This window comes from Adiantum capillus-veneris, chromosome 13 (genome assembly GCF_014529385.1).
Source record: "Adiantum capillus-veneris isolate H3 chromosome 13, ASM1452938v2, whole genome shotgun sequence".
NCBI lineage: Eukaryota > Viridiplantae > Streptophyta > Polypodiopsida > Polypodiales > Pteridaceae > Adiantum > Adiantum capillus-veneris.
This window is the reverse complement of record NC_140943.1, coordinates 72,184,699-72,209,493: the sequence shown is the minus strand read 5'-3', so window position 1 is coordinate 72,209,493 and position 24,795 is coordinate 72,184,699. Positions and strand designations below refer to the sequence as shown.

At 47.3% G+C, this 24,795-nt stretch overlaps 1 protein-coding gene across 1 annotated transcript in view; it reads left to right on the top strand.

The window, feature by feature from the left end:
- Positions 1–24,795, top strand: part of LOC147444236 (FKBP-like peptidyl-prolyl cis-trans isomerase family protein) — a 98,480-nt gene that overhangs the window by 8,632 nt on the left and 65,053 nt on the right. The window contains exons 2-3 of the mRNA XM_086526928.1: positions 14,113–14,183; positions 14,279–14,365. Coding sequence (XP_086383054.1) covers positions 14,113–14,183; positions 14,279–14,365 — 158 coding nt within the window. The remainder of the gene's footprint in view (positions 1–14,112; positions 14,184–14,278; positions 14,366–24,795) is intronic.

Here is a 24,795-nt window from a genome sequence, read left to right as displayed (position 1 = left end):
CCTTTCAGTACATTCTGCACACATGAGTGATGTCGGATAGCATGAGTGAGGGCCTGATTTACCTTATTCCAAAGGAGGGTGGCTCCTTGGATGAGATTCGACAGTGGCGCCCCATCACCATCCTCAACTCAGCCTACAAAATTCTTGCCAAGGCTCTGAGTTTGAGGATTCAACCACTTTTGGAGAGCCTTATACATGGGACTCAGACAGGTTTTGTCAAGGAACGCAGTATCCTTGACAACATCTTCACTTTTTGGGAGGCTTCTGCCCTTGCACGGCTCCGTGGGGAGGACCTTGTGATTCTTCTCTCGATTTTGAGAAGGCATACGACAGAGTTGACTGGGCCTTTCTAGAGGGCACGCTACGCAGGATGGGCTTCTCAGATGCTTGGATCAGAGGGGTGTCAGCTTTGTACAGACAGGCTCACAGTCAGGTGCTTTTGGCAGGAGGTAGAGTGAGCGCTTCATGCTCACACGATCGGTCAGACAGGGTTGTCCTCTTGCCCCTTTTCTCTTTCTGTTCTATGCGGAGGCGATGAGCAGATTTTTGGTATCACAGCAGGTTGGTCTGAGAGGCTTAGCACTCCCTATACGGGGAGATGAGCTTCTGGACGCTGAGTTTGCCGACGACTCAGCCTTGTACTTAGAGGGCCAGGAGGCCAATCTACACAGATGTGAGCAGGCTTTGGAGACCTTCTGCTGTGCATCGGGCGCATTGATCAACTGGAGAAAGACAGTGGCTTTCTCGGTTGGCAGTGCTCCTGTGCCAGATTGGATGCCAGGAGAGGGTTTCAGGTGGATTCCTCCAGGGACTGCAGTTCGGTACTTGGGTTGTTAGGTTGGTTTGGACTTGTCCCCCGAGCAGCAATTGCTCCTCTTCTCCCTGTCCATCAGGAGAAAGCTGTTACATTGGAGCTCAGCACGACTTTCGCTGGCTGGTAGAGTAGTAGTTGCCAACCAGGTGTTGTTGGCAACTATGTGGTACGTCACTTCTTGCTGGATCTTCTCGAGTTCTTGTATCAGCCAGGTAGAGAGGCTGATCAGGAACTTCCTTTGGTCAGGTCGCGATACTCAGATTGCCCGAGCCAAGGTGGCTTGGTCGGTCATCACACTTCCTTGTTCTCAGGGAGGGCTTGGGATCATTGATCCTGTACAGCAGAGCAGAGCCCTTCTTGGGAAGTTTGTCGTCAGAGGAATTCTTCCAGGCGAGGAGCCCTAGAAGGAATTCTTGTTGCAGAGGCTTCGTGACAGGGTGCCTCAGTCAAGAGGCCCTTGGCAACCTTCGACCAGATGGATCTTTACAAAGTTGCGCCGAGTTGGTTTGAGCAGGAGACTGGAGGACAGATTCGTTGTGAGTTTGCTTCGATCTTGGGAGCTCTTACGGCGTGGCCTAGAGTAGAGACAGCCGACATGCACGGAGGAGCGCCTACGGCAGCCCCTCGTCTGGAACCCCATGGTTAGCACTCAGAGAGGCCACTTGGTTGGGAGTCGGCCTCATGTTTCTTGGGGTCCCATGGCGGCAGGTCTAGCGCGTTCTCTAGGTGACTGGCTAGAGTTCACAGGTTTGTCAGAGGAGGTGCAGGCTGTCCAGCTACAGGGCATGAGAGGGGTGCAGAGCATGTGTCAGGACATCTCAGGGTCAGTTCCAGCTGAGTGGCTCACGCCTCTCGAGCCAGTAGCACCCCGGTGGATGGGAGCCTTCACACGATTGGAGGTTCTCATTTCAGTCAGGGCTTGCTCAGAGACTGTCCCAGCCCTGTTCTTCGAGCTTCAGGGTGGGGGACGATTACAGCGAGTTGCAATAGAGGCCCCGCAGGTAGCAGAGTGCTGTTTCCAAAGGATCCGAGTTGTGGGCATCTGTGGGAGGACTTGCGTCATAGACCCTGACCCAGCAGCTCTTGAGACTGGACACTGGAGGCTATGGGCTTGGGAGTGTTGTCCACTGGCACGAGTACAGTGGGATCCTGGTGAGTGGCTATGGAGGGACCCCTTCTCTTTTGTAGACCGCCCAGGAGTCCCCTTCTTTCAGTACACTGTTCGTCTTGGACGTCATATACTTGCAGCACAGAGAGAGGCCCGCCCCGCTACAGCACAGCACATTGGCAGGAGGAGGGCCTCACAGTCGAGTTCTTGGCAGCTTTTTGGCAGAGGCTCTAGGACTCCAGACAGCTGAGGCGCGTCACTTTGTTCCAGTGGCTGGTTGCACACAGAGCCACAACAGTAGAGAGCTGGCTTGTGCATAGTGGTCTCTTGGCCGCATGTGCAGCTTGTGACCAGTTGGTGGAGAGTCAGCGTCACTGTCTGTGGGACTGTCCCTCGGCCCAGCAGGTGTGCTACGTGTTCTTCGTCTGATGCCTGCCCTCTCCACGGCTCGACAGTACACTTGGGGAGCAGCGGCTTGGTCCACCCTCACGGGCCCAGCACTTCAGTTTGAGCTATCTTCCACCAGCAGGATGATAGTGATACAGGGGGGGCGACCTACACTCCAGCCTGCTACACAGCTTACTCCACAGGAGTGGTGCAGTGAGAGAGAGGAGTGTTGGGAGCTCATCAGCGGCCTACCTCTCTGGTTCATCTGGCGGGCCTGCTGTTTCCGCATCTTTGAGGCTCGTCCTATGCCACCAGCAGAGACTGTTCGTGACTTTTGGCTAGAGCTGATCCATACTCTCAGAGGACAGCTTGAGGGACTACAGGGCAGCTCCGACCGCATGCGGGAGCGCCGCGAGGCTTTTCTTCGACTCTGGCGCCCTGGGCCTTTCTACACCATAGTCCAGAGGGTGCTCAGATGGCACTACTGTCCACCTGTGTGGCTCTTCCCTCCTCCCATCTCCTGATTTAGCCTCATTGTATATATGCTGTTTTTTCATTGGGAGAGTCTCCCCATCATGCTTGTTGTAGCCCTCTCTCGCAGAGGTGGATGTAGCCCTATGGGCAGTTTTCATTAACTAATAGAAGGATCTATTTCTCGGGAAAAAAAAAAAAGTCTTCCAAGTGTATGGTCATCACCCGAAGCGGAATGGATACTTTGCATGAAGGTGATGAGCATGGAGGTGGTGAAGAAGAATTTTCCTCACCAGGAGGTTTTCGGGCGCAACCCTTGGCAGCCTTGCGCTCACACCAAAGTTGCTTTTTCCCACCTCACGTCGATTGGCCGGCCGCTAAGTGCACGGTCCGCTCTCAATGAGCGAAAAGAGGAACAAGGGGAGGCTGGACAGGCCCTTCTTTCTTGGTTTACCTGTCCCTCTTCAAAAACACGATAGGAATCGACAAGCCCAAGAGGACTTGGGTTTCTTTCCTTGAGTGATACAGAACACTGCCAAAGCTCTGATACCAATGTAAGACGATGATGTCGACGACGGGTACTGCTGGTCTATGTCGACGACGATGGTGACTGTGACGATGACGACGATGGTGTCGTCCTCAAGTCCGGGACAGCGATGGCGATGACGAAGGTGTCATTGTCAGGATAGGGATCTGCGATGACGATGATGATGTCGACGACGACGATGGTGTCAATGACGACGGCGTCAAAGCTGAAAACTGAAATGCTGGTGGCAATGGCTGAAACGTTGGTCTTCTTCTTCTTGAGAAAACGCTAGGGCTCTTGCTGAGGTGCTGCCTGACTGCTGGGTGTCTGTCTCCTGCTGTCCCTGCCAGAGTAACAGGGAACGGGCGGAACGGACCCCTCCCGTTCCCGGAACACGTTCCCGGCCAACTTGGGTCCCCGAAACGGAAACGGCAACGGAACGGTTCCGTTCCTGGGTGTAACCGGAACGGCAGGGCGGAACGGGTAGGGAACGGACGAACCGGAACGGGAACGCGTGAGCGGAACGGAACGGGAACGGCAGATTTCAAATTTTGAAAAAAATGACCGTTTTTTAAAAAAAACAGGGGGCGTTTAGGGACTGTTTTTGAACGTTTGAGGGAGGGGTAGACTCTAACTCCTATATAATGCCTCAAGGGCAAGGTTGAGAGCTCATAGCCTCATCCTTCCCTCAAGGCTCAAGCTCTCTACGTCCGCTCTAGCCTCTTCCAAGTTCCTCAAGCCTCAAGGCTCAACCTTCAAGGCTTCAAGCTCTCTCTCCTTCTCCCTTGGGCCTCAAGGCTTTAAGCCTCAAGGCTCAAGTGAAAGCTCACTCTCCCTCTCTCTCCATCTCTCCCTTTTCCTCTCTCTCTCACGGCTCGCCATCTCTCCATAATACATATCTCCCTCATCTCTCTCTCCCTATCACTCCATCTCTCCCTCTCCCTCTCCCTATCTCTCCCAAGTCCCTCTCTCCTTTCTCTCTCAAGCTCCCTCCCTCTCTCGAGTCTCACATGGCGCAAGCTTCCGCATCAAGTGAACGTGTGCCCTTGGTGCGAAGAAGAAGAAGGAGGAAGTATCATGGTGGGACGAAGTGCATTCCCGAGTGTTGGGAAAGTCCGGTGGTGCCCGTGCATGGAAGTGCAAACTATGCGGCTTCGAGAGGCAATCCGGCACAACCAAAGTCCGCGCTCACCTCCTTAAGCTAGAGGGACAACAAGTGGCAATATGCAAGGAGGTCAACGAGCATTTGTTGAAGGTCTTTCAAGCCAAGGATGCCGCCATCAAAGCCAACAACGAAGAGAAGGATGCAGCCAAGCCGAAGCGCCCCGCAATCGACCCCAACGATTTGCTCTTTCCCTCTTCTAAACCTTCTTCATCCATCAGTGGTAATAGTAATGCGGCGACGGCGGAGACGGGGGGGACATCATTTCGATCAGCATTCTCAACCCCTAATACTACGCCGGTCTCCACTCCCAAGCCGCACCAACGCACTCTACATGCCACTTGGGATCCGAAAAGGAAGGAGGATGTGGATGCAAGTGTTGCACGCTTCTTCTATCATGACCACATTCCCTTCATAAAGGCTCGGTAAGACATTCCTCCATTTTTGGATTTAGATATATTGACCAGTTTATTAATTTAACTTTGAATCCTAATACCTATGTGTTACCTCTTATGTGTAGGTCGGAGTACTTCAAGACTATGTGCACAAGGATAGGAGAGTATGGGGCACGATATGTGCCACCATCTTCCGAGGCCCTCCGCACTACTCTACTCGATAGAGAGAAGGCCGTTGTGGAGACGGCAACCCTTAACATGAAGAGGCAATGGACCAAGTATGGAGTGACCCTCATTGCGGATGGATGGAGCGACACCAGGAGGAGATCCATTCATGGCATTGTTGCCTATTCCAAAGGGGAAATGTATTTTGCCCACTCCCATGATGCTACAGAAACAGGAAAATCAGCCGATGTCCTTGCAGGAGAGTGGGCCTCCGCCATAGAGACCATTGGGTCCGAACTTGTGATAGGGCTAGTCACTGATGGGGAGGCATCGAACAGGGCAGCCGGGGCTATTTTAGAAGGCACATACCCCCACATCACGGTGTCCTTTTGTATGGCGCATTGCCTTAACAACCTCCTGAAGGATTTCGGCAAACTACCTTGGATAGAGCCTCTCTTTGCCTCTACAGCCAAAGTGGTTTCTTTTGTCAACAACCACAACGTCCTTCGAGCAGAGTTCTTGAAGCGGTCGGGGGGGGAAGTTCTTCTCAAGTATTGTGAGACCCGCTTTGCCTACAACTTTCTTATGGTAGGCCGATTTGTGGAGTGTCAGAGTGCAGTGCGGCAGCTCTTCATCAGTACAGAGTTTGCTGAGACTTCCCATGCACGTACAGCAACAGGGATCATTTGTACAGAGAAGGTAGAGGATCCAGAGTTCTGGGAGTCTCTCAAGACTCTTGACAAAATGGTAAAACCAGTGATTCACTTGCTTAGAGTGATAGATGGTATGCAACCTAGTGTTGGCAAGGTTTATGAAGCAATGGATCGCATGGTGGAGGCGCTTGGAGATCTTGAGAAGGACCCAGATAGGCTTGAAGAAATCAAAGACCTATGCAGCAGCAGGTGGAACTCCTATAGTTCACCTCTTCATGGTGCAGCTTTTGTGTTGGATCCAGAGTTCCAAGGTGCAGGACAGGAGCATGATTCAGAGGTAAATACACATTGGAACACTATTTTGAAGAGGCTTCACCCTGATAGAGACATGCAGCGCAAAATCAAGGATCAGCTTGCATTTTACACGGATATGCGAGGATCATTTGGGACTGCCGATGCCCAAATTGATCGCACCAAGATTTCCTCGGTCTTGTGGTGGCAAGAAAATGGTTCAGATGGTCCCGATCTTCAGCGACTTGCTATCCGCATTCTCAGCCAAGCGGTTAGCTCCTCTTGCTTGGAGCAATTGTGGAGTGTTTACAGCCACATTGCATCTAGAAAGAGGAACCGACTTGGAGTGGAGAAAGCAAATGACCTTGTTTTTGTCAGTGCAAACTTACGAATGCTTTGCAAGTCAGCATCTAAAGTGACAGACCCTTTTCTACAGTGGGAGATGGAGGCAGAGGCAGAGGTGCTTGGAGAGGCGGCAGCATCTACACATGAGGATGAGCCTATGCAGGAGGATTGGAATGATATTCATGAGATCCAAGACACCACTACAGATTGGGAGGCAGGAGGCTTTTCTCAAGCATGACTCATGAGTAATGACTGATTGCTCCTTATATCTTTTTGTAGCGCCTTGGCTGGCCTTGTAAGCCATCGTCATGATCTATCTAGTATCATTGTTTTGCTCCAAGCTTTTGTGTGGAGTCTAGACTCTTTTAATTTTAAGTTAAGTTAATGTCCTTTCTATGAAGAATCAAGATGCTTTTGTGTCATGTGAATGGTGGATTCGTGTCATGAGTCATGACCGCACCTTAAGACTTAAGCATCATTGCAAAGCATGCCTAAATAGGATTCTACTTGGAGTAATGAGTGTGTGTGGCTCTCTACTAACATATAGGTTGAATCCACCCTAATTTAAGCATAATTCGAGTTTACCGTTCCGGCCCCCGTTCCCGTTCCGCTTTTTCGGGGGGCCCCCGTTCCGGAAACGTTCCGGAGGCCCCCGTCCCCGTTCCCCGTTCCCGTTCCGGGTAACTTTGGGACTCCCTGCTTCTTCTACCTCTACTGAGTGCCCAATGGGTTTCTTTTATAGATCTTTAGCAGTTTGCCCTACCTACTTTTCCAACAAACTTACAAAAAGAATTCCAAAAGTCACTTTTGATAAAATGACTTATAAGAGGTGGTTCACGCGGTAAAATGCCTGCATTGTGAGAGTGAGCAGCGAAAAGAGTGTGAGCCACGCGCCCCGAAAATGCTAGAGAGAGAGAGAGAGAGAGAGAGAGTGTGAGAAAACGCAAGTGCTCTGCAAATGATGCTCTCAATACACAATCTGTATGACTACAAGACCCTAAGCATTCTATTATAGAATCTTAGGTTGAGGTAGGGCAAAAATGTGTAACTGGTGCAAAAAACATAAAAGCCCAAAAATGGCTAAAAATGTGTACACCCAGCCAGGCTCAGAAAATGACCGCGGCCGACACATGCTAAAAGTGTCCGCCCATGCAATCTACATGATGTGCGACGGGTGCCAACCTGGGACAATCACTAGCCGTACAAAATGGTGAAGCAACGGTGGTGTAACTCTTAACACCCCCTCTCAGCACCATATGCTGAGACAACATAGAGGAGTCGAAGGTGAGAAGCCAAAGTCCGCTGAGGTACAGCCTTCTAAAGATGTCAGTTGCATTGTCCGTTGTAGGAACATACGATCTCCAACCAAAACCCGCTCCCAAACATAGTGGTACTGCACCTCAATGTGCTTAGTTCGAGTGTGAAAGATAGGGTTCTTGGCAATAGCAATGCAACTCAGATTGTTGCACAAAAGACGAGTCATAGCAATATGGGGAAAAAACAACTTTCCCAGTAATCTCCGTAGCCATATGGCCTCACAAGCAGCATAGCAAGCTGCTCTGTACTCTGCCTCTGTAGAAGATAGCGCAACGGTGGGTTGCCGCTTACTGCTCCATGAAATGGGTCCTGAGCCGAGTGTGAAAACTACTCCTGTAATAGAGCGTCGAGTATCTAGATTTCTTGCCCAATCTGAATCGCACCAACCAAGTAAGGTGCAACCCTTGGAGTGACCATAGAACAAACCATGGTCGAAGCTGCCGCTGATGTACCGCAAAGTACGTTGGGCACACTGTCAATGTCGCTGACGAGATCGGGTGTTGAAGGAACTGAGGACAGAAACTGTGTAACAGATGTCTGGTCGAGAATAAGTCAGCCATACGAGGCAGCCAACAACATTCCTGTACTGCTCCAAGTCAATCAGTGGGGAAGGATCGTGAAGCGATACGTTCTCTTCCAGGCTCAAGAGGAGTACCAATCGGTCTGCAGCCTGTCATTTGGAATCTCTCCAGGATAGCATTCGCATACTTTGAGAAAAGAAGATGCTGTATGGTGTCTGAAAAATCTGGAATCCAAGAAAATAGTGAAGAAGCCCAAGATCAGTCATCTCAAAACGCGTCTCCGTAGCTTTCATGATCGACTTGATCCTACTGGTCCAAGAGCTTGTGAAAATGAGATCGTCCACATAGACAATCACTATCGCAACCAAAGAGCCATCAGAGACAACATAACAGTTGGAATCTGATGAGGTACGTCGTAACCCCAGCTTCACGAGAAACTAGTCAAGTGTGAGGTACCACTGTCGTCTAGCCTGCTTCAGTCCATACAATGCTTTCCACGACTGATAGACCCAATCCTCCTTTCCGGGTACACGAAACCGGGGAGGTTGCTCCACATAAACTTCTTTATCCAAATCTCCATTCAGAAACGCACTTTTGACATCCCTCTGGAACGTAGACCAACCAAAGTTGGCTGCGAGAGCAAACACCGTGCGGTAGCGTAGAGCAACATCCGGCGTGTAGCAAGCGGTACAAGCACACTCCTCCCCTCGCTGTGTGAAACCCCAAGCAACAAGTCTCGCCTTCTATTTGTCTGGGGAACCATTGGCCTTGTACTTTGTCTTGAAAACCCCGTTCGATGGGGCCCGAAGTGACAAAAAAGATTAAAATAAAGCAGGACCCCCACACACAGAAAAAGCTGTCAGATTTCCGAAAATTGCGTTGGCATGATGACATGGCAGGCTGTACAGATTTCCGCGTTTTGCGCTCGTTGATGACGTGGTAGCTGTACGGATTTTCGTAAATTACGTTGGCAGCTTTTGGCATTGCTTTTGGAACCAGAAGCTTTTGAGTTTAAAGGCTTTTCATGTAAACTGCTTTTCATAGGCCAAGGGCCTTTAGATATGTGCTAAGGGCTCATTCTCTGGCATGCTTCCTGGAGAAGGCGCAGAGTCTGGAGTACCGGCTTGTACTGTATTGGTGCAATATAAAGAAACACCGAAAGGGGGCCCAAGGTTTGGGGCCAATACTCTTTGGGGTGGATTTCCGCCACTCCGTGTCGCGCGTCGTCTCTCTCTTTCAGTTCAATTGTTATTTAAGTACTAAAAGTCTGTTTAGTCTGTTCTTTTCTATTGGCACGTGGTGCTCGGCTTGTGACAGTGGTATCAGAGCATCAGGTGTGTGCTTTTCTGAAAGCATACCGGTCCTACAAAAGAGCAGACAGAGCTATTGGAATTTTATTTGAGGTATCTTCGGGCTCCGACCTTGGACTTATTAGCCACTCCCACCCTTTACTTCATCGCGCATCGGGCGCGCTCCCGACTTCATTGCAGTGTCTTACAGGGCATAAGCCATAAAGAACCCAATACTTGGAATCCATGGATTCAATAGAATATTTGCAGTTTCTGCTCAATGAGCTTCACGACATTCTTTCGCGGCATCCTCAGCAGAATCTTCCGATGCTGCAAAGTTTTCAACAATTTTTGAGCTACATGTTACCTCCTCTGATGCCCCAGGTGGTACCTCCTCCGGCACCAGAAAGTACGAGAGCTTCCAACCGGCAACCTTCTCAGCCGTCTGTTCCGATCGGGGGAGTCTTCAGGAATATGGTGCAGCCATCTGACCTTGATCCAGTGCAACCGCCATTGCCACCGCCATTGCCCCCACCTCCACCACCACCATCGCCACGAGGCTACAATGGTTGGAGCCCACTTGGATACCCTTGTTATCCATACCCGGGATATGAGCCTAACCAACCCAAAGATTTTAAAGATGGTGGCACGACAGTTAAATTTTTCACTTTTTTCGGGATGAAAGATCGCAAGAAAGCATTGCAGTTCCTACAGCAATTCGACAACATCTATGCTTTAGGGAACTACACAGAAGAATCCAAGATTTCTCGAGCAACAGGATTTCTTAAAGATAATGCTATGCAACCGCATGCTCCAAGGACCTGGCAAGCTTTCAAGACTGTTTTTGCACGTAGTTACATGACTTCGATGTTTGAAGTCCGGATTTTGGTAGAGTGGGGCAACTTGAAAATGCTTGCCACCGAAACCATGGACGACTATAACCAAAGGTTTCTCGACGTGTACCTTCCGGTGTCCTTCTTTAACTTCATTCCCTTGGAGGACCAGTGCGAGCGCTACACCATTGGACTACCATCACCATTGTAGGAATATTGTCTCTCCAAGTAAGTCTCTACCATGCAAGAGCTTATGGACCGTGCCGTGGTCGGCTACAAGCTCATGAAAGGAAAGTTGGAGTTTACCACAAAAGAACCTCTGGCCACTAACCTGAACTCCCGACAACAACGAAAAATTCTCGGGAATCCCGTGAAAACCAACCTCGACGGCCTCGTTTGACACAACGTCAACGAGACGCCTTGTTACAAGAAGGCCGATGCTTCGAATGTTTCCAAACAAGGCATATGCTCAATACATGTCCTGAGCGAGCCTCGACGTCCTCAATGCAACCTTTTGCTCCCACGTTAGACAAATCCTCGGGGCCACCTCTGGCGAGGAAGGCTAGACTTGCTATTGGACTAGTACCCGATATTTATGTACACCTCGAGAGTTTTAATGAATTATGCAGAGCTTATGGAAAAGTCAACGGCTTGAAAGCCCTTATTTTCTTTGACCCCGGAACTATGGAAAACTTCATCCATTCTTGAAGCAGATGCACTTTGATTATGATGCTGAGGGTGGAGAAATTGAAGTTGAGCTAGCCATGGGGCAAACTCAGAAAGTGGTACCGCTCATTGGTGCACTTCCAGTGACTATACAAGATTATCATGGAAAAGTCGATTTCCACATTATGAAGTTGGGCAATTGCGACGTTCTCTTCGGCATGCCCTGGCACGACAAGAATGATGCAACTCTCTAGGTCCGGAACCGAACCATCACCGTGATGCAGAAGAGCAAGCTCGTTGTCCTCAAAGTTCGGTTGTCCGAACAAAACCCTGAATGACCTCTCTAGTTGTTTTCTAGTTAGATACTTTTGAACATTGTTTGAGAAAGTATTGTTTGAGATTTGTTTGAAATGGATGCTATCTGTTTTAAGCCTGTCTTGGTGCCGATTTGAGATGTAACAAACTGCTGACGCGTCAAAGCCTAAAGAATGGAGCCAACTTACAGATGCTGGCCGAGGGGTCTAAACCCTAAGAAGAACAAGTAACAGAAGAAGAGGTCCTACTAACTTACGGGGATCCCGTCCGATGGGGCCCCAAGCGACATAAAGGATTAAAATAAAGCAAGACCCACACACATAGGAAAAGCTGTCAGATGTCCGAAAATTGCGTTGGCATGATGACGTGGTAGGTTGTACGGATTTCCGCGTTTTGCTCTCGCTGATGACGTGGCAACGGATTTTCGTAAATTACGCTGGCAGCTTTTGGCATTGCTTTTGGGACCAGAAGCTTTTGAGTTTGAAGGCTTTTCATGTAAACTGCTTTTCATAGGCCAAGGGCCTTTAAATATGTGCTAAGGACTCATTCTCTGGCATGCTTCCTGGAGAAGGTGCAGAGTCTGGAGTACCGGCTTGTACTGTGTTGATGCAATATAAAGAAATACCGAAAGGGGCGCCAAGGTTTGGGGCCAATACTCTCTAGGGTGGAATTCTGCCACTCTGTGTCGCGTGTTGTCTCCCTCTTTGAGTCCAGTTGTTATTGAAGTACTAAAAGTCTGTTCAGTCTGTTCTTTTCTATTGGCACGTGGTGCCTGTCTTGTGACAGTGTCAATAGCAGTCGCGGTTGTGTGCACCTCGGGTCTATCCATTGGACATGTCAGTTCTATGGTAGACCACCCTTGGCCACTTGTTTGAGCATATTGTTATCAGCATGGAGAGCGTTTCCTAGATCTCTCTCTCTCTCTCTCTCTCTCTCTCTCTCTCTCTCTCTCTCTCTCTCATTCTCGAATGTTCTGTCTCTTTCTACCTTAGTGATCTTTCTTCTCCACAAGTGTGCCATGTTCATGTGTTTGGCATTGCAAGTGTTGTAGATCGGATTCGAGGTGAAAACCGGATCTCGAGCCAGTTCTTGTCTTCATTGCATCTTCCGCTGCCACCTTTGACATGGTATCAAAGCCTTAGGTGTCACGACCTGCCATGAGGCATGTCCCTCTCCACCTAGATCAATTCTCTTGCTTGGAGTTGTTATCGCTAGAGCCTTGCTTTCTCAGGGGGCTAGGGCAGCCCATGACGAGATTGTGTTAGTGGTCTCGTGTGCAGGAGCAGTTGGCAGTGTCAGTAGCTGTTGCAGTCGTGTGCACCTCGATTGGGAATGTCAGTTCTATGCCGGACCACCCTCGGTCAATCAGCATGGAGAGCATTTTCCAGATCTCTTTCTCTCTTTCTCTGTCTCTCATTCTCAGATGTTTTGTCTTTTAAGTTTTTTTACCTCAATGATCTCTCTTCTCCTTAGGTGTGCCTTGTTCATGTGTTTGGCATTGCAAGTGTTCTAGATTGGAGTCGAGGTGAAAGCCGGATCACGAGCCAGTTCTTGTCTTTATTGCATCTTCTGCTGCCACCTTTGACATTTCCGAGATTGAAAAGTGGCCTTCTCCAAGAAGTTGACCCAAAGAAGATAGGCTCTCAATATGTGGATATAAGGATGAAAGAAGATATACTCAAATTTTTGGCGGAGGGTTGAGGAGTTGATTGAAGCATCGATGAAATGTTTTTCTATAAAAATGATAATATTACAAATAATGCAGGTTTTTAACTTAAATGTATGACATATGTAAAGGATGTGAGTTGGCTTAGTATGCAATGATGTGATGAAAAAAGAAACAGCATACGGCATGATCAATGAAAGGAATGTGTGTTGAACAAACTATGCGTGTTAACAGTGCTCAAGCAGGATTTGTGAAAGGTATGTGTGTTGGACATACTATGCAATCTTATGATGTGCAAATAGCACAGAGACAAAGTTGAGCACAGTATGCATGTTGAACTTACTAGACCATGGAATCACTTCATGCCATATTTCTACATCTATCTATTGTGAGTATCTGTGTATGTTAACTTGAGTCGATAGATGAATGGCTGCAATATTCTCTCTTCGCGAAAAGTTATCTGTGAAGCTGCATATCTTCATGAGGCAGTAACTGTTACCGATGTTGGTTAAGTCTTGTTTGTGTAGATGTAATCAAGGAGTATTATTTTCCTTTAAGAGGAGGGTGTCGTGGCAAAACGACCAACTGGAGCAAATGGACGAAAAACACCAAAATTGGTGCTCAAGTCCAAGTACGAATATTCTAAAAATGTGCCGCAAATTTTGATGCAATTTACGACGTTGATGGCGTGCCAGCCGTGTAGCATGGATGATGTGACAATAGCTTAGGTGGGGTGTTTTTTGAACCCAAGATTTTAAAAAGCTGGCGCTTTAAGGTTAAAACTTCGACAATACATATCTTGAAGCGAAATTTATAAAAGTAGAGCCTTGTAGCTGAAAGATTGCAGAGTTAACGCTGGAAAGCAGTGGCAAGAATGCTAGATCCAAGGCCCAAAGTTGTAGGAAACTGCAGTGTTGCATGGATCTGGTGATGGAAAAATGGCTGAGTGGCTCCAGATCTGAGGCTGATCAATAGCTGCAGAAAATGCAAGTAAATTACTAGAAGAATTCAAGATTCATTGCGCAATATGAAAATTATCTCGCACTTGTACCTTTTTCCTTGCAATGGTAATTTTTCTTTGTACTTTTAAGTAATGTAATCTGGTAGTTTCCTCAGAAAATAAGGCATAGAGTTTGAGAAAACTTTGCAACGATAGTTTTATGTTTTCTTTCTTGAATTCAATATCAGATGAAGGGATAAAATACTACGATGTACTTGAAGGGAAAGGTGGCGTGGTGGAGAGAGGTCGAACTGTTTTGGTGATTACATGGCCTTGTCTTCTATCTATAGCCGAAACATTTGTAGCATATAGATCTCACATGTATGTTTCTATATGCCAAGTTTTCACATGCAGGTACACTTTGACTGCATGTATCGTGGCATTGATGCTGTCTCAAGTCGCGAGTCTAAAATACTAGGTGGAAATCGAGTCATAGCACAGGTACTTGATGATTTGAGCATGATCATATTTTTGTTCAGGGAATTCAATTTGGAAGATTTCAATGCTTATTTCAACCGTCCACGTCACTTTTCACTTGCTTAACTTCACACAAAGATTTTCTTTCAAATCCATTACAAGTTACATTCCCTATCTGGTAATAATTTTGTGGTGGTAGGCCATGTAAAGATCCATATATAGATTTTCCACCACTGCAAAAAACCTTACATTTTTGTGAAAGAATTTTGCACCACGTATTTGAGGATTTTTTTTCTTTCTAAGAAAGGCTTTTGACATTAAAAACTCTCTCCTCAACTAGTTGCGAGCTAATGGCATGATTTGAAGTTTATCTTAGACAATTAATACATTATTAAAAATATTCTACATGTAGCTTGTACATGACACACCTCATGAAATCATTTTCGTCTCTTTTACTTAATCCATTGAAGGTATGCATGACTCCATAAAAGCAATGTTGTATCAACAATCTAGGATAGACTTTGAATCATGATGTTCGTTGGAAGCTGGGTGGGGATAAGAATTTCTAAGAGCAAAACTTTTTCATTAAAAAAGGGACGGAAAATTCTCAACATGTCAGTGGGACTTACTGAATCACTCGCAAATGGTACAAGGAAATCACAACAATGTGACATTTTGCATTATACAATTGGATCTCTATTGTGCATCTCCATATGGTGGATGGTCTGCTGTAAACAGGTGCTTGAACTCATGGCCCTTGCATTAAAGTCCCCAACCAAGATGATATCTCCCACTCTTAAAGTACTCCACCATATGGAAAATTTGCTAAGCTACTATAAAAGAAACCTAGCGCTAGCACTTTCTGGCAGAAGAGGCAGCAGAAGTTCCAGCAACTTGTAGTGCACCTTCTTAGCAAGACCGGTAAGAGGCCTAGCGTTTTCCAGCCAACAAGTTTTGACAGCGTTTTTGGATCTTCCTTCCCTAGCATTTTCAGCAGTAGATGCAGCATAGTGTTTTTCATCAACAACAGATTTCACCTATCGTTTTTCAGTTGCAGACCTTGCCTAGCGTTTTGCAGTTTTTGGCGTTAGATCAGCCCCAGTGCATCAGCGTTTTCAGTTTTCAGCACAGATATCACAGCAGATCCTGCCCCAGCCTCGCAGATATCACCTACCTGCAGCAGATCCTCGCCGTATCGTCATATCAACTAGTGTTTTCAGTTTCAGCTCGCTGTTCGCAGATTTCAGCATCTGCATTTTCAGCGCATCGTCGTCGCGTCGTCGCCATCGCCGTCCTCGCCGACACAGTGTCAGTATACAACAGAGAGTCGGCAGTTAGCAGATTTCAGCCCTAGCGTTTTCAGATTTCAGCCTGTCCTCATTGTCGTCGTAATCATAGTCGTCCACATCGTCGGCAAGTCCATTGTATCTAGACCATTGTACTGGATTTGTGCAATCAATAGCATAGACCTCTCTCGCCATAGAGAGGGGGGCCCTTGGAGGAGGGCTTGAGAACCGTTTGGTGTCGTATTCTTCTCTCTCTCTCTCTCTCTCTCTCTCAGCACCTTCATTCACAGTAGCATTCAATTTGTTTGTGATCATTGCACTCTCTCACTAGAGGAACGGAAGGCTCTCCCTTTCGTAAGTAAAAGGAACCCTTGAACGCAGTTCGGAGCATTCATCTTGAGCAAAGTCAACATTCCCTTCCGCTGCACCTGACATTGGTATCAGAGCTTTGTGTGCGTTGCACCTGACATTGGTATCAAAGCTCTGTGCGTGCTTCGGCTTCGCGAACTCTAAGTACAAAGAACCCAAAGAACCCAAAGAACCCAAGAACCCAAGTTGAACCAAAGAACCCAAAGAACCTCACCCAAATTTTTTTTCATGAACAATCTTTGAGTCCCGACCATGGACTTACCAGATCCCATCTTCATTGCCATGTCTTTGAAGGAAGATCGACATTGGATACACGAATACCCAGATCTTGAGTACCAAGATCTCCTAGCCTTGTATGTAGCTATGGAAAGAGTTGGAGACGGGATCTCTAGCCTCTTTGGTATTTGCATTCGCATGTAGCGTACATCCATTTCCTTCGTCATTGAACCTTTGGGAACGACTCCAGAACCAAACCTCAGTCCATCAGCACCGGTAATGTTTTCACCACTTCAGTGTTCGGGGAACAACTCTTGCTACAGCAGGCAAAGTCAACACTATCTGGTATAGAGTCCAGGCTGATATTCGGCAATCGAAGTAAGGCTGCACAATGACCCTTACACGGTGTTTGCATCGCCAGCAACACCCACAGCACCCGTAGTACCATCAGTCCCTGGTTCCGGAGGAATCTTCTTTGGGTTGTGCATCCACAACATCAGAAGCATTTATTAGTCAGCATCAGAGGTATAGATAGAAGTTCGGCAGTTGTGCCTCACTTTTAACGGGGACGGGGGGGGGGGGGGGGGGGGATATCACGTGCTCACTTCACTTGCGCCACGTGGTCACGCTTCTGCCATAGTCTAGCATGAGTCTTAGCTTAGGATTGAGCCTGGCACCTTTGTGAGCCTCTATCAGGACGTGCATGTCCAGGCGAGTCACACTTGCATACCCTCTCTTGCATAAGAACAATCATTTCATCATGCATGTTAGAGTTACACCACCGTTGCTTCACCATTTTGTACGACTAGTGATTGTCCCGGGTTGGCCACCCATCGCACATCATGTAGATTGCATGGGCGGACACTTTTAGCACGTGTCCGGCCGGTCATTTTCTGAGCCTGGTTGGGTGCACACATTTTTAGCCATTTTTGGGCTTTTATGTTTTTTGCACCAGTTACACATTTTTGCCCTACCTCAACCTAAGATTCTATAAATAGAATGCTTAGGGTCTTGTAGTCATACAGATTGTGTATTGAGAGCATCATTTGCAGAGCACTTGCGTTCTCTCTCTCTCTCTCTCTCTCTCTCTCTCTCTCTCTCTCTCTCCAACGTTTTCGGCGCGCGTGGCTCACACTCTTTCCGTTGCTCACTCTCACATGGTATCAGTCACCAACAACGGAGAATCTGCATCGATCTCTCCTCCTCAGGCTAGCGCTAGCACTTCTGCCCCATCGTGACGGATCTCAAAAACGCTGATTAGTGCTTTTCAGCCCTAGCGTTTTTTGCAAGAACAGCAGCATTTTTGCATCTACAGCCTTGATCTGCATCCTTCTCCCTAGCGCTTCCCTCTTGCAGCAAAATTGCACCAAAACCAGCATCAACATCTGTTGGCGTTTTTGCAAACCCTAGCATTTTTAGACAGATCTGCGTTTTGTAGATCTTGCTGCGTTTTTCCGTGTTTTGCTGGTGTTTTTGGTGATTTGCGGCGTTTTTCACAAAACGTTGATCTTGTGCACCTACGGGAGCGGCCAAGGAACACCCAGGAGTCTTCTACACTGCCTCAAACTTGCAGATCTACACCTTGGACAAGTATCTACACCCATTCGGCACCATTTTCGGTACTTATTACTTGCTGTTTTTTCTCTGTTTTCAGCCCCTCAACGGCTGAAAAGTGCAAGAACCCTCTCCTCTGACACTGCGATGCTCCCGTACCGACCGATGGCGTACAGGCACGTTGAAAATCTCTATTACAGCAGTGTTTTCAGCACCCTTTGCAGCGTTTTTCGGGAGGACAACAATCTGAATTTTTACCTCTTGTGCGGTTGAACCATGCCTTGCTCGTCAGGACACTATCCTGTGGTTGTCCGTGCGGTTATCTTGGAATGCTACAGCCTTGGGAACGATACCTTCATCGACGACTTGCAATCTTATCGATCTACCTTTGGGACTTCTATCTGAGCACGCGACATGTCGACTCCGAAGCAGAAGGGACAACAAGAGTCCTAGAAGGGGGCCACTACGTCTTGAGTAACTACGGCCACTTCCACTTCTGCGACTACGTCGGCATCTGCCAACGCTACATCCAACAATCATGTGTCACAAACTGCAGACGTGTCAAAGCCTAAAGAATGGAGCTAACTTGCAAATGTTGGCCGAGGGGCCTAAACCCTAAGAAGAACAAGTAACAGAAAAAGTCGTACCAACTTATGGGGACCCCGTCCAATGGGGCCCCAAGTGACAAAGGATTAAAATAAAGCAGGACCCCCACACACGCAAAAACTGATTACGTGGCAGATTTTCAAAAATTTCGCTCGCATGATGACGTGGCAGGCTGTACGGATTTCCGCGTTTTGCGTTGGCTGATGACGTGGCAACTGTATGGAATTCCGAATTTTACGTTGGCAGCTTTTGGCATTGCTTTTTGAACTAGAAGCTTTTGAGTTTTAAAGTCTTTTCACTGTAACTGCTTTTCAGGCCAAGGGCCTTTAAATATGAGGTTAGGGCTCATTCTCTGGCATGCTTCCTGGCGAAGGTGCAGAGTCTCAAGTACCGGCTTGTACTGTGTTGATGCAATATAAAGAAATACTGAAAGGGGCGCCAAGGTTTGGGGCCGATACTCTCTGGGGTGGAATTCCGCCACTCCGTGTCCCGTGTCGTCTCTCTCTCTCTCTCTCTCTCTCTCTCTCTCTCTCTTTCAGCTCATTTGTTAATGAAGTGCTAAAAGTTTGTTTAGTCTGCTCTTTTCTATTGGCACGTGGTGCCCATCTTGTGACAGTGGTATCAGAGCATCAGGTGTGTGCTTTTCTGAAAGCATACCAGTCCTACAAAAGAGCAGACAGAGCTTTTTGGAATTTTAGTTGAGGTATCTTCGCCCGCCAACCCTGACTTATTAGCCACTCCCACCCTTACTTCATCGCGCATCGGGCGCGCTCCCGACTTCATTGCAGTGTCTTACAGGGCATAAGCCATAAAGAACCCAATACTTGGAATCCATGGATTCAATAGAATATTTGCAGTTTCTGCTCAATGAGCTTCACGACATTCTTTCGCGGCATCCTCAGCAGAATCTTCCGATGTTGCAAAGTTTTCAACAATTTTTGAACTACATGTTACCCCCTCTGATGCCCTAGGTAGTACCTCCTCCTCCGGCACCAGAAAGTATGAGAGCTTCCAACTGGCAACCTTCTCAGCCGTTTGTTCCGATCGGGGGAGTCTTCAGGAATATGGTGCAGTCATCTGAGTGCAACCGCCTTTGCCACTGCCATTGCCCCCACCTCCACCACCACCGCCACCAGGCTACAATGGTTGGAGCCCATATGGATACCCTTGTTATCCATACCCGGGATATGCGCCTAACCAACCGAAAGATTTCAAAGATGGTGGTACGACAATCAAATTTTTCACTTTTTCTGGGGTGAAAGATCTCAAGAAAGCATTGCAATTCCTACAACAATTCAACAACATCTATGGTTTGGAGAACTATACAAAAGAATCCAAGATTTCTCGAGCAACGGGATTTCTTAAAGATAATGCTATACAATGGTGGAGTTCAATCGCGACACAACAACATGCTCCAAGGACCTGGCAAACTTGCAAGATAGTTTTTGCACGTAGTTACACGACTTTGATGTTTGAAGTCCGGATTTTGGCAGAGTGGGGCAACTTGAAAATGCTTGCCACCGAAACCATGGACGAATATAACCAAAGGTTTCTCGATGTGTACCTTCCGGTGTCCTTCTTTAGATCTGTTCCCTTGGAGGCCCAGTGCGAGCGATACACCATTGGACTACCATCACCATTGCAGGTATTGTCTATCCAAGCAAGTCTACCATGCAAGAACTTATGGACCATGCCGCGGTCGGCTACAAACTGATGAAGGGAAAGCTAGAGTTTACCACAGAAGAATCTCCGGCCGCTAACCACAACTCTCGGCAACAACGAACAAATTCTCAAGTCTCGTGAAAATCAACCGTAAAGGCCTCGTTTGACGCCTCAACAACGAGACACCTTACTACAAGAAGGCCGATGCTTTGGATGCTTTCAAACAGGGCATAATCATTCTAATTGTCCCAAACGCACTGATAGACCAGAGGAGCCGACGCCCGCACCAACAGTCGACAGAACCCCAACGCCACCTCCTGCTAAGAGAGCTAGACCCGCTATTGGACTAGTTCTTGATATTTATGGCATACGCCTTGAGAGAACAAATGAATTGTGTCGAGCATATGGCAAAGTCAATGGCTTCAAAGCACTTATTTTCTTTGATCCCGGAGCTACAAAGAATTTCATCCATCCAGAATTTTTAAAGCATATGCACTTTGATTATGATGTAGAGGGTGGAGAAATTGAAGCTGAGCTAGCCACGGGGCAAACTCAGAAAGTAGTACCGCTCATTGGTGCTCTTCCAATGACTATTCAAGATTATCATGGAAAAGCTGATTTCCACACCATGAAGCTGGGCAATTGCGACGTTCTCTTGGGCATGCCTTCGCACGACAAGAATGATGCCACTCTCCAAGTTCGGAACCGAACCATCACCGTGATGCAGAAGGACAAGCCAGTCGTCCTCAAAGTTCGATTGTCCAGACAAAACCTCGAATGAACTCTCTCTATTTGTTTTTTCTTTATAGCTAGAAAATAATGTTTGAAAATTTGGTTAAAATAGAAAGTATCTGTTTTGGTGCCGTTTTTAGATGTTTGACTCCGGTTTCAATGATTGGTGATTTTACTCCCGGGTGGAGTAGTGAGAAATGTTGTTTTGGTATTGTTTGAACCTCGGAACGACGCAGGCCGATGCCTGGGGAGCGTTTGGTTGTATGCTTGTAAAATAATTGTTGTTGTGACTCCTAGCCCGGACCTGGATGGTTAAGCGGGAGGAGTATTAAGAAGTCTGAGCAGTGGTTACTCTCAGCACCTCCAAACGACGCAGGCTACGGTTTGGGGGGCGTTTGGTTGTAAAAGGCCTCTATATCTCCCGACCCGGACCTTTTTAGGTTATGCGGGAGGAGTGGTGAGGGAATCGTTGAATATCTCCCGGCCCGGACCTTGTTAGGTTATGCGGGAGGAGTGTTCATCGGCGGCTTTATGTTTCTATGTCTTGTAACATGCATATGTAAGCATTTGTGTTGCATTGTGATGTGCCAGCTCCTACTGAATATTCCTAATTGGATGAGATTGCGTGGGTATGTAATTTTTAAGTGCATCAAGACACCCGTGAAAGATCAGTACGGTCTGGGTGTGATGACTAATTTTACTACGCCGGAATATCAAGAGTTCCGATGTGGACGAAAGGAGAAGCTAACTCCTTGATCAAAAGGGCAGAAAGGAGAAGCTAACTCCTTGATCAAAAGAGCAGAAAGGAGAAGCTAACTCCTTAATAAAAAGAGCAAAGTGATTGTCCCTCAAAGTGTCCCTCGGAATGACCCTCAGAAAATTTTGAGCTAACTTGAGTTGTTTTGCAGATATGCTGTAATCACGGACGATTACTCTCTTTCAAGAAGGGGAGATGTCACAAACTGTTGACGTGTCAAAGCCTAAAGAATGGAGCCAACTTGCAAATGCTGGCCAAGGGGCCTAAACCCTAAGATGAACAAGTAACAGAAGAAGTCCTACCAACTTATGGGGACCCTGTCTGATGGGGCCCCAAGTGACAAAGGATTAAAATAAAGCAGGACCCCCACACACGCAAAAATTGATGACGTGGCAGATTTCCGAAAATTGAGCTCGCATGATGACGTGGTAGACTGTACGGATTTCCGCGTTTTGCATTGGCTAATGACGTGGCAGCTGTACGGAATTCCCGATTTTAGGCTGGCAGCTTTTGGCATTGCTTTTTGAACTAGAAGCTTTTGAGTTTTAAAGGCTTTTCAGTGTAACTCCTTTTAGGCCAAGGGCCTTTAAATATGAGGTTAGGGCTCATTCTCTGGCATGCTTCCTGGCGAAGCTGCAGAGTCTCGAGTACCGGCTTGTATTGTGTTGATGCAATATAAAGAAATACTGAAAGGGGTGCCAAGGTTTGGGGCCAATACTCTCTGGGTTGGAATTCCATCACTCCGTGTCGCGTGTCGTCTCTCTGTCTTTCAGTTTAGTTGTTAATGAAGTTCTAAAAGTTTGTTCAGTCTATTCTTTTCTATTGGCACGTGGTGCCCGTCTTGTGACATTATGCCCTCACCCAATTTGCTGAGGAGAAGAAGTTACCATCGCCTCTGGGAATGGTTGAATGATTTCACCCATTCGGCTACTCAGTCTTTGTTGCTAAATTGGCTTTATTTGACAGGAAAATAATTCTAAATGAATTATTGGATTTATAAGTGAGAGGGTTTTCTCGCTTGGAACACCAAGAAAAATAATTCTAAATGAATTATTGGAATTTTGAGTGAGAGGGTTTTTCTCACTGGAGACATCCGAGTACAGAGTATTCCTAGTGCGTCATTCAAAGTAATGACAGGAGCACCGAGAACGGGAGTATCTGTAAGGCCACCAGGAACGGGTACTTCTGATGCGTCGGGTGACAGGGAGCATTGGGAAGAAGTATTCGACCATCCGGGAACGGACATCTCTGATGCGTCATAGGATGGGTGACATAGAGTATCGCGAAGGAGATTGTACCGTAAGTTTGGTAGGAAAGGACCAGGTGATGGGTATTCCTGATGCGTCACAAGGTGGGTGACGGGTGCATCGTAAAGGGAATATCCATAGTCAGGAGGAAATTCCGAACTGTGTTGGAAATGTGCACAAGGAAAAGCAAGCACTGGAATGAAGATGGGTTCAGAGGAAACTTTGAGGAAATATAGATGCTTTCTAAGGAAGTGGAATTGCTTTTCGGGAAAGTAGATGCTTTCCCGCGAGGAAGTCTATGTCTACAGTGCAACTGTGCATATGATTGCATCCAGGGACGCCTGGGAAGTGCTGTGAAAGCATTGTTTTTAACTTTTAAGGTTTTATTGAGTTTTTGGGCAGATTCAGACCATTTTTAAAGGTGACCGTCTGCCCACTTAATAAGTGGGCAGCCTATGATTAAATAAAGCAATAAAACCAGCCAACGAATTTTTTTTGACAAAACCAAAAAAAAAAAAAAAAAACGGCCGCGATCTCTACGCGAGCAGCTATTCGTGCTGTGGCTAGGAGCTATAAAAGCATCACATGCCCTCACTCAAAGGAGGAGATCAGTTCTCGCAAGAAGATGCTGCTGCAGATTTCATATGCAAAGAAGACGTTGCCGGTGATGCCCATGGCTGTCCCAAGTGTACCAGATGTCGCCAAGAACCAGTGTGCGAGTTCCCTCACGAAGAAGTGCCTACGGAGTGTGTTTTCATCGCGACAAGTTGCTGTTTTTCTCTGTTTGCAGCCCATAAACGTCGTAGACGGGGCTGATTTACGAGAAGGAACCCGAGATCACACCTCTTTGGTGTGTAGGATTGGAAGAGAGGATTTTCTATGTAGAGATCTCTTCTGGGGAATTGCTTTTCGAGAGCCGAGTTGCGTTTCGAGCGTCGAGACTTTGAAGGTAACGACTTTCATGTTATGATCTCAGAGTATTTGATTGCAGGTGTACTTCCTCTTCGTGAGAGAGTAGGAGCAGAGGAAGGCATGAGCCTCTGCAGGATAAAAGCGCTTTGAGGAACTAGAGCCAGATCAGCCCAAAGGTTTCGTACCCGAGTTTGGGAAGTAGATCCACGGATCAGAGAGAGGTAGTCTCTCAAGTTGTGATCCGGAAGTTGGGATTCCCAAGTAAGGACTTCGTGTCTGGGAAAGCAGAGTTGTTCTGCAGGAAGAGGACTTTGGAAACAGAGTAGGAAAAGAGAGTTGCAAGGATGTCATGCCCTGAGTCTGGAAGGTGAGATCCAGAGGTGAGAACCTTGGTTTTCAAGGATTTGGAATAAGGAACGGAAGTTCCTTGGAATAGGGTTTTGCCCTAGGAATTGGAAGCTGAGGCTTCCAAGAACCGTCAAGTCTTATTCTAGAATGAACGTGGTAATACGTTTGGTTCAAGTGCTTGCATAGACTTCTCCTCAGTAATAAAGATACTATTATGGGGGGGGACCAGCCCATCTTCTGATCCCCGGTACTGTGTCGATCTTCTCACTCTCTATCTCTCTCTCTATCTATTTCTCTCTATATCCTCTGGCTTCAGTAATAAGTGATAAATCCTATTTATTCGAATATATTTTATATTGCTATGCGCTCCCGTTTGTGACAGCCTTTCCTTCCCACCGCCACTCAGGCCCAAGATTGACGAGTGGGGTTTACATCCAGAACCGTTCTCCTACCCATGCTTTGCAAGACATGACTGCTTATCAGGCTTACTATGGGCACAAGCCCTTGGTCTCACTCTTTCGAGTTTTTGGGTGTCCGGCCTCTGTCCATGCGACAAAAGTTAGACTTCAAGGCGAAGAAGCTCATCTTTCTGGGCTATTCACGAGAGTCTGACGGATACCGGCTTTATGATCCTGACGCCAAGACCACCACAATTAGCCATGATGTGACTTTCATGGAGCTCTTGAGCACTTGTGCAGAGGGGGCATCATCCAAGCCTATACCTTCCCTACCTCCTCGTCCACCTCCTACACCTGATCCTATCCC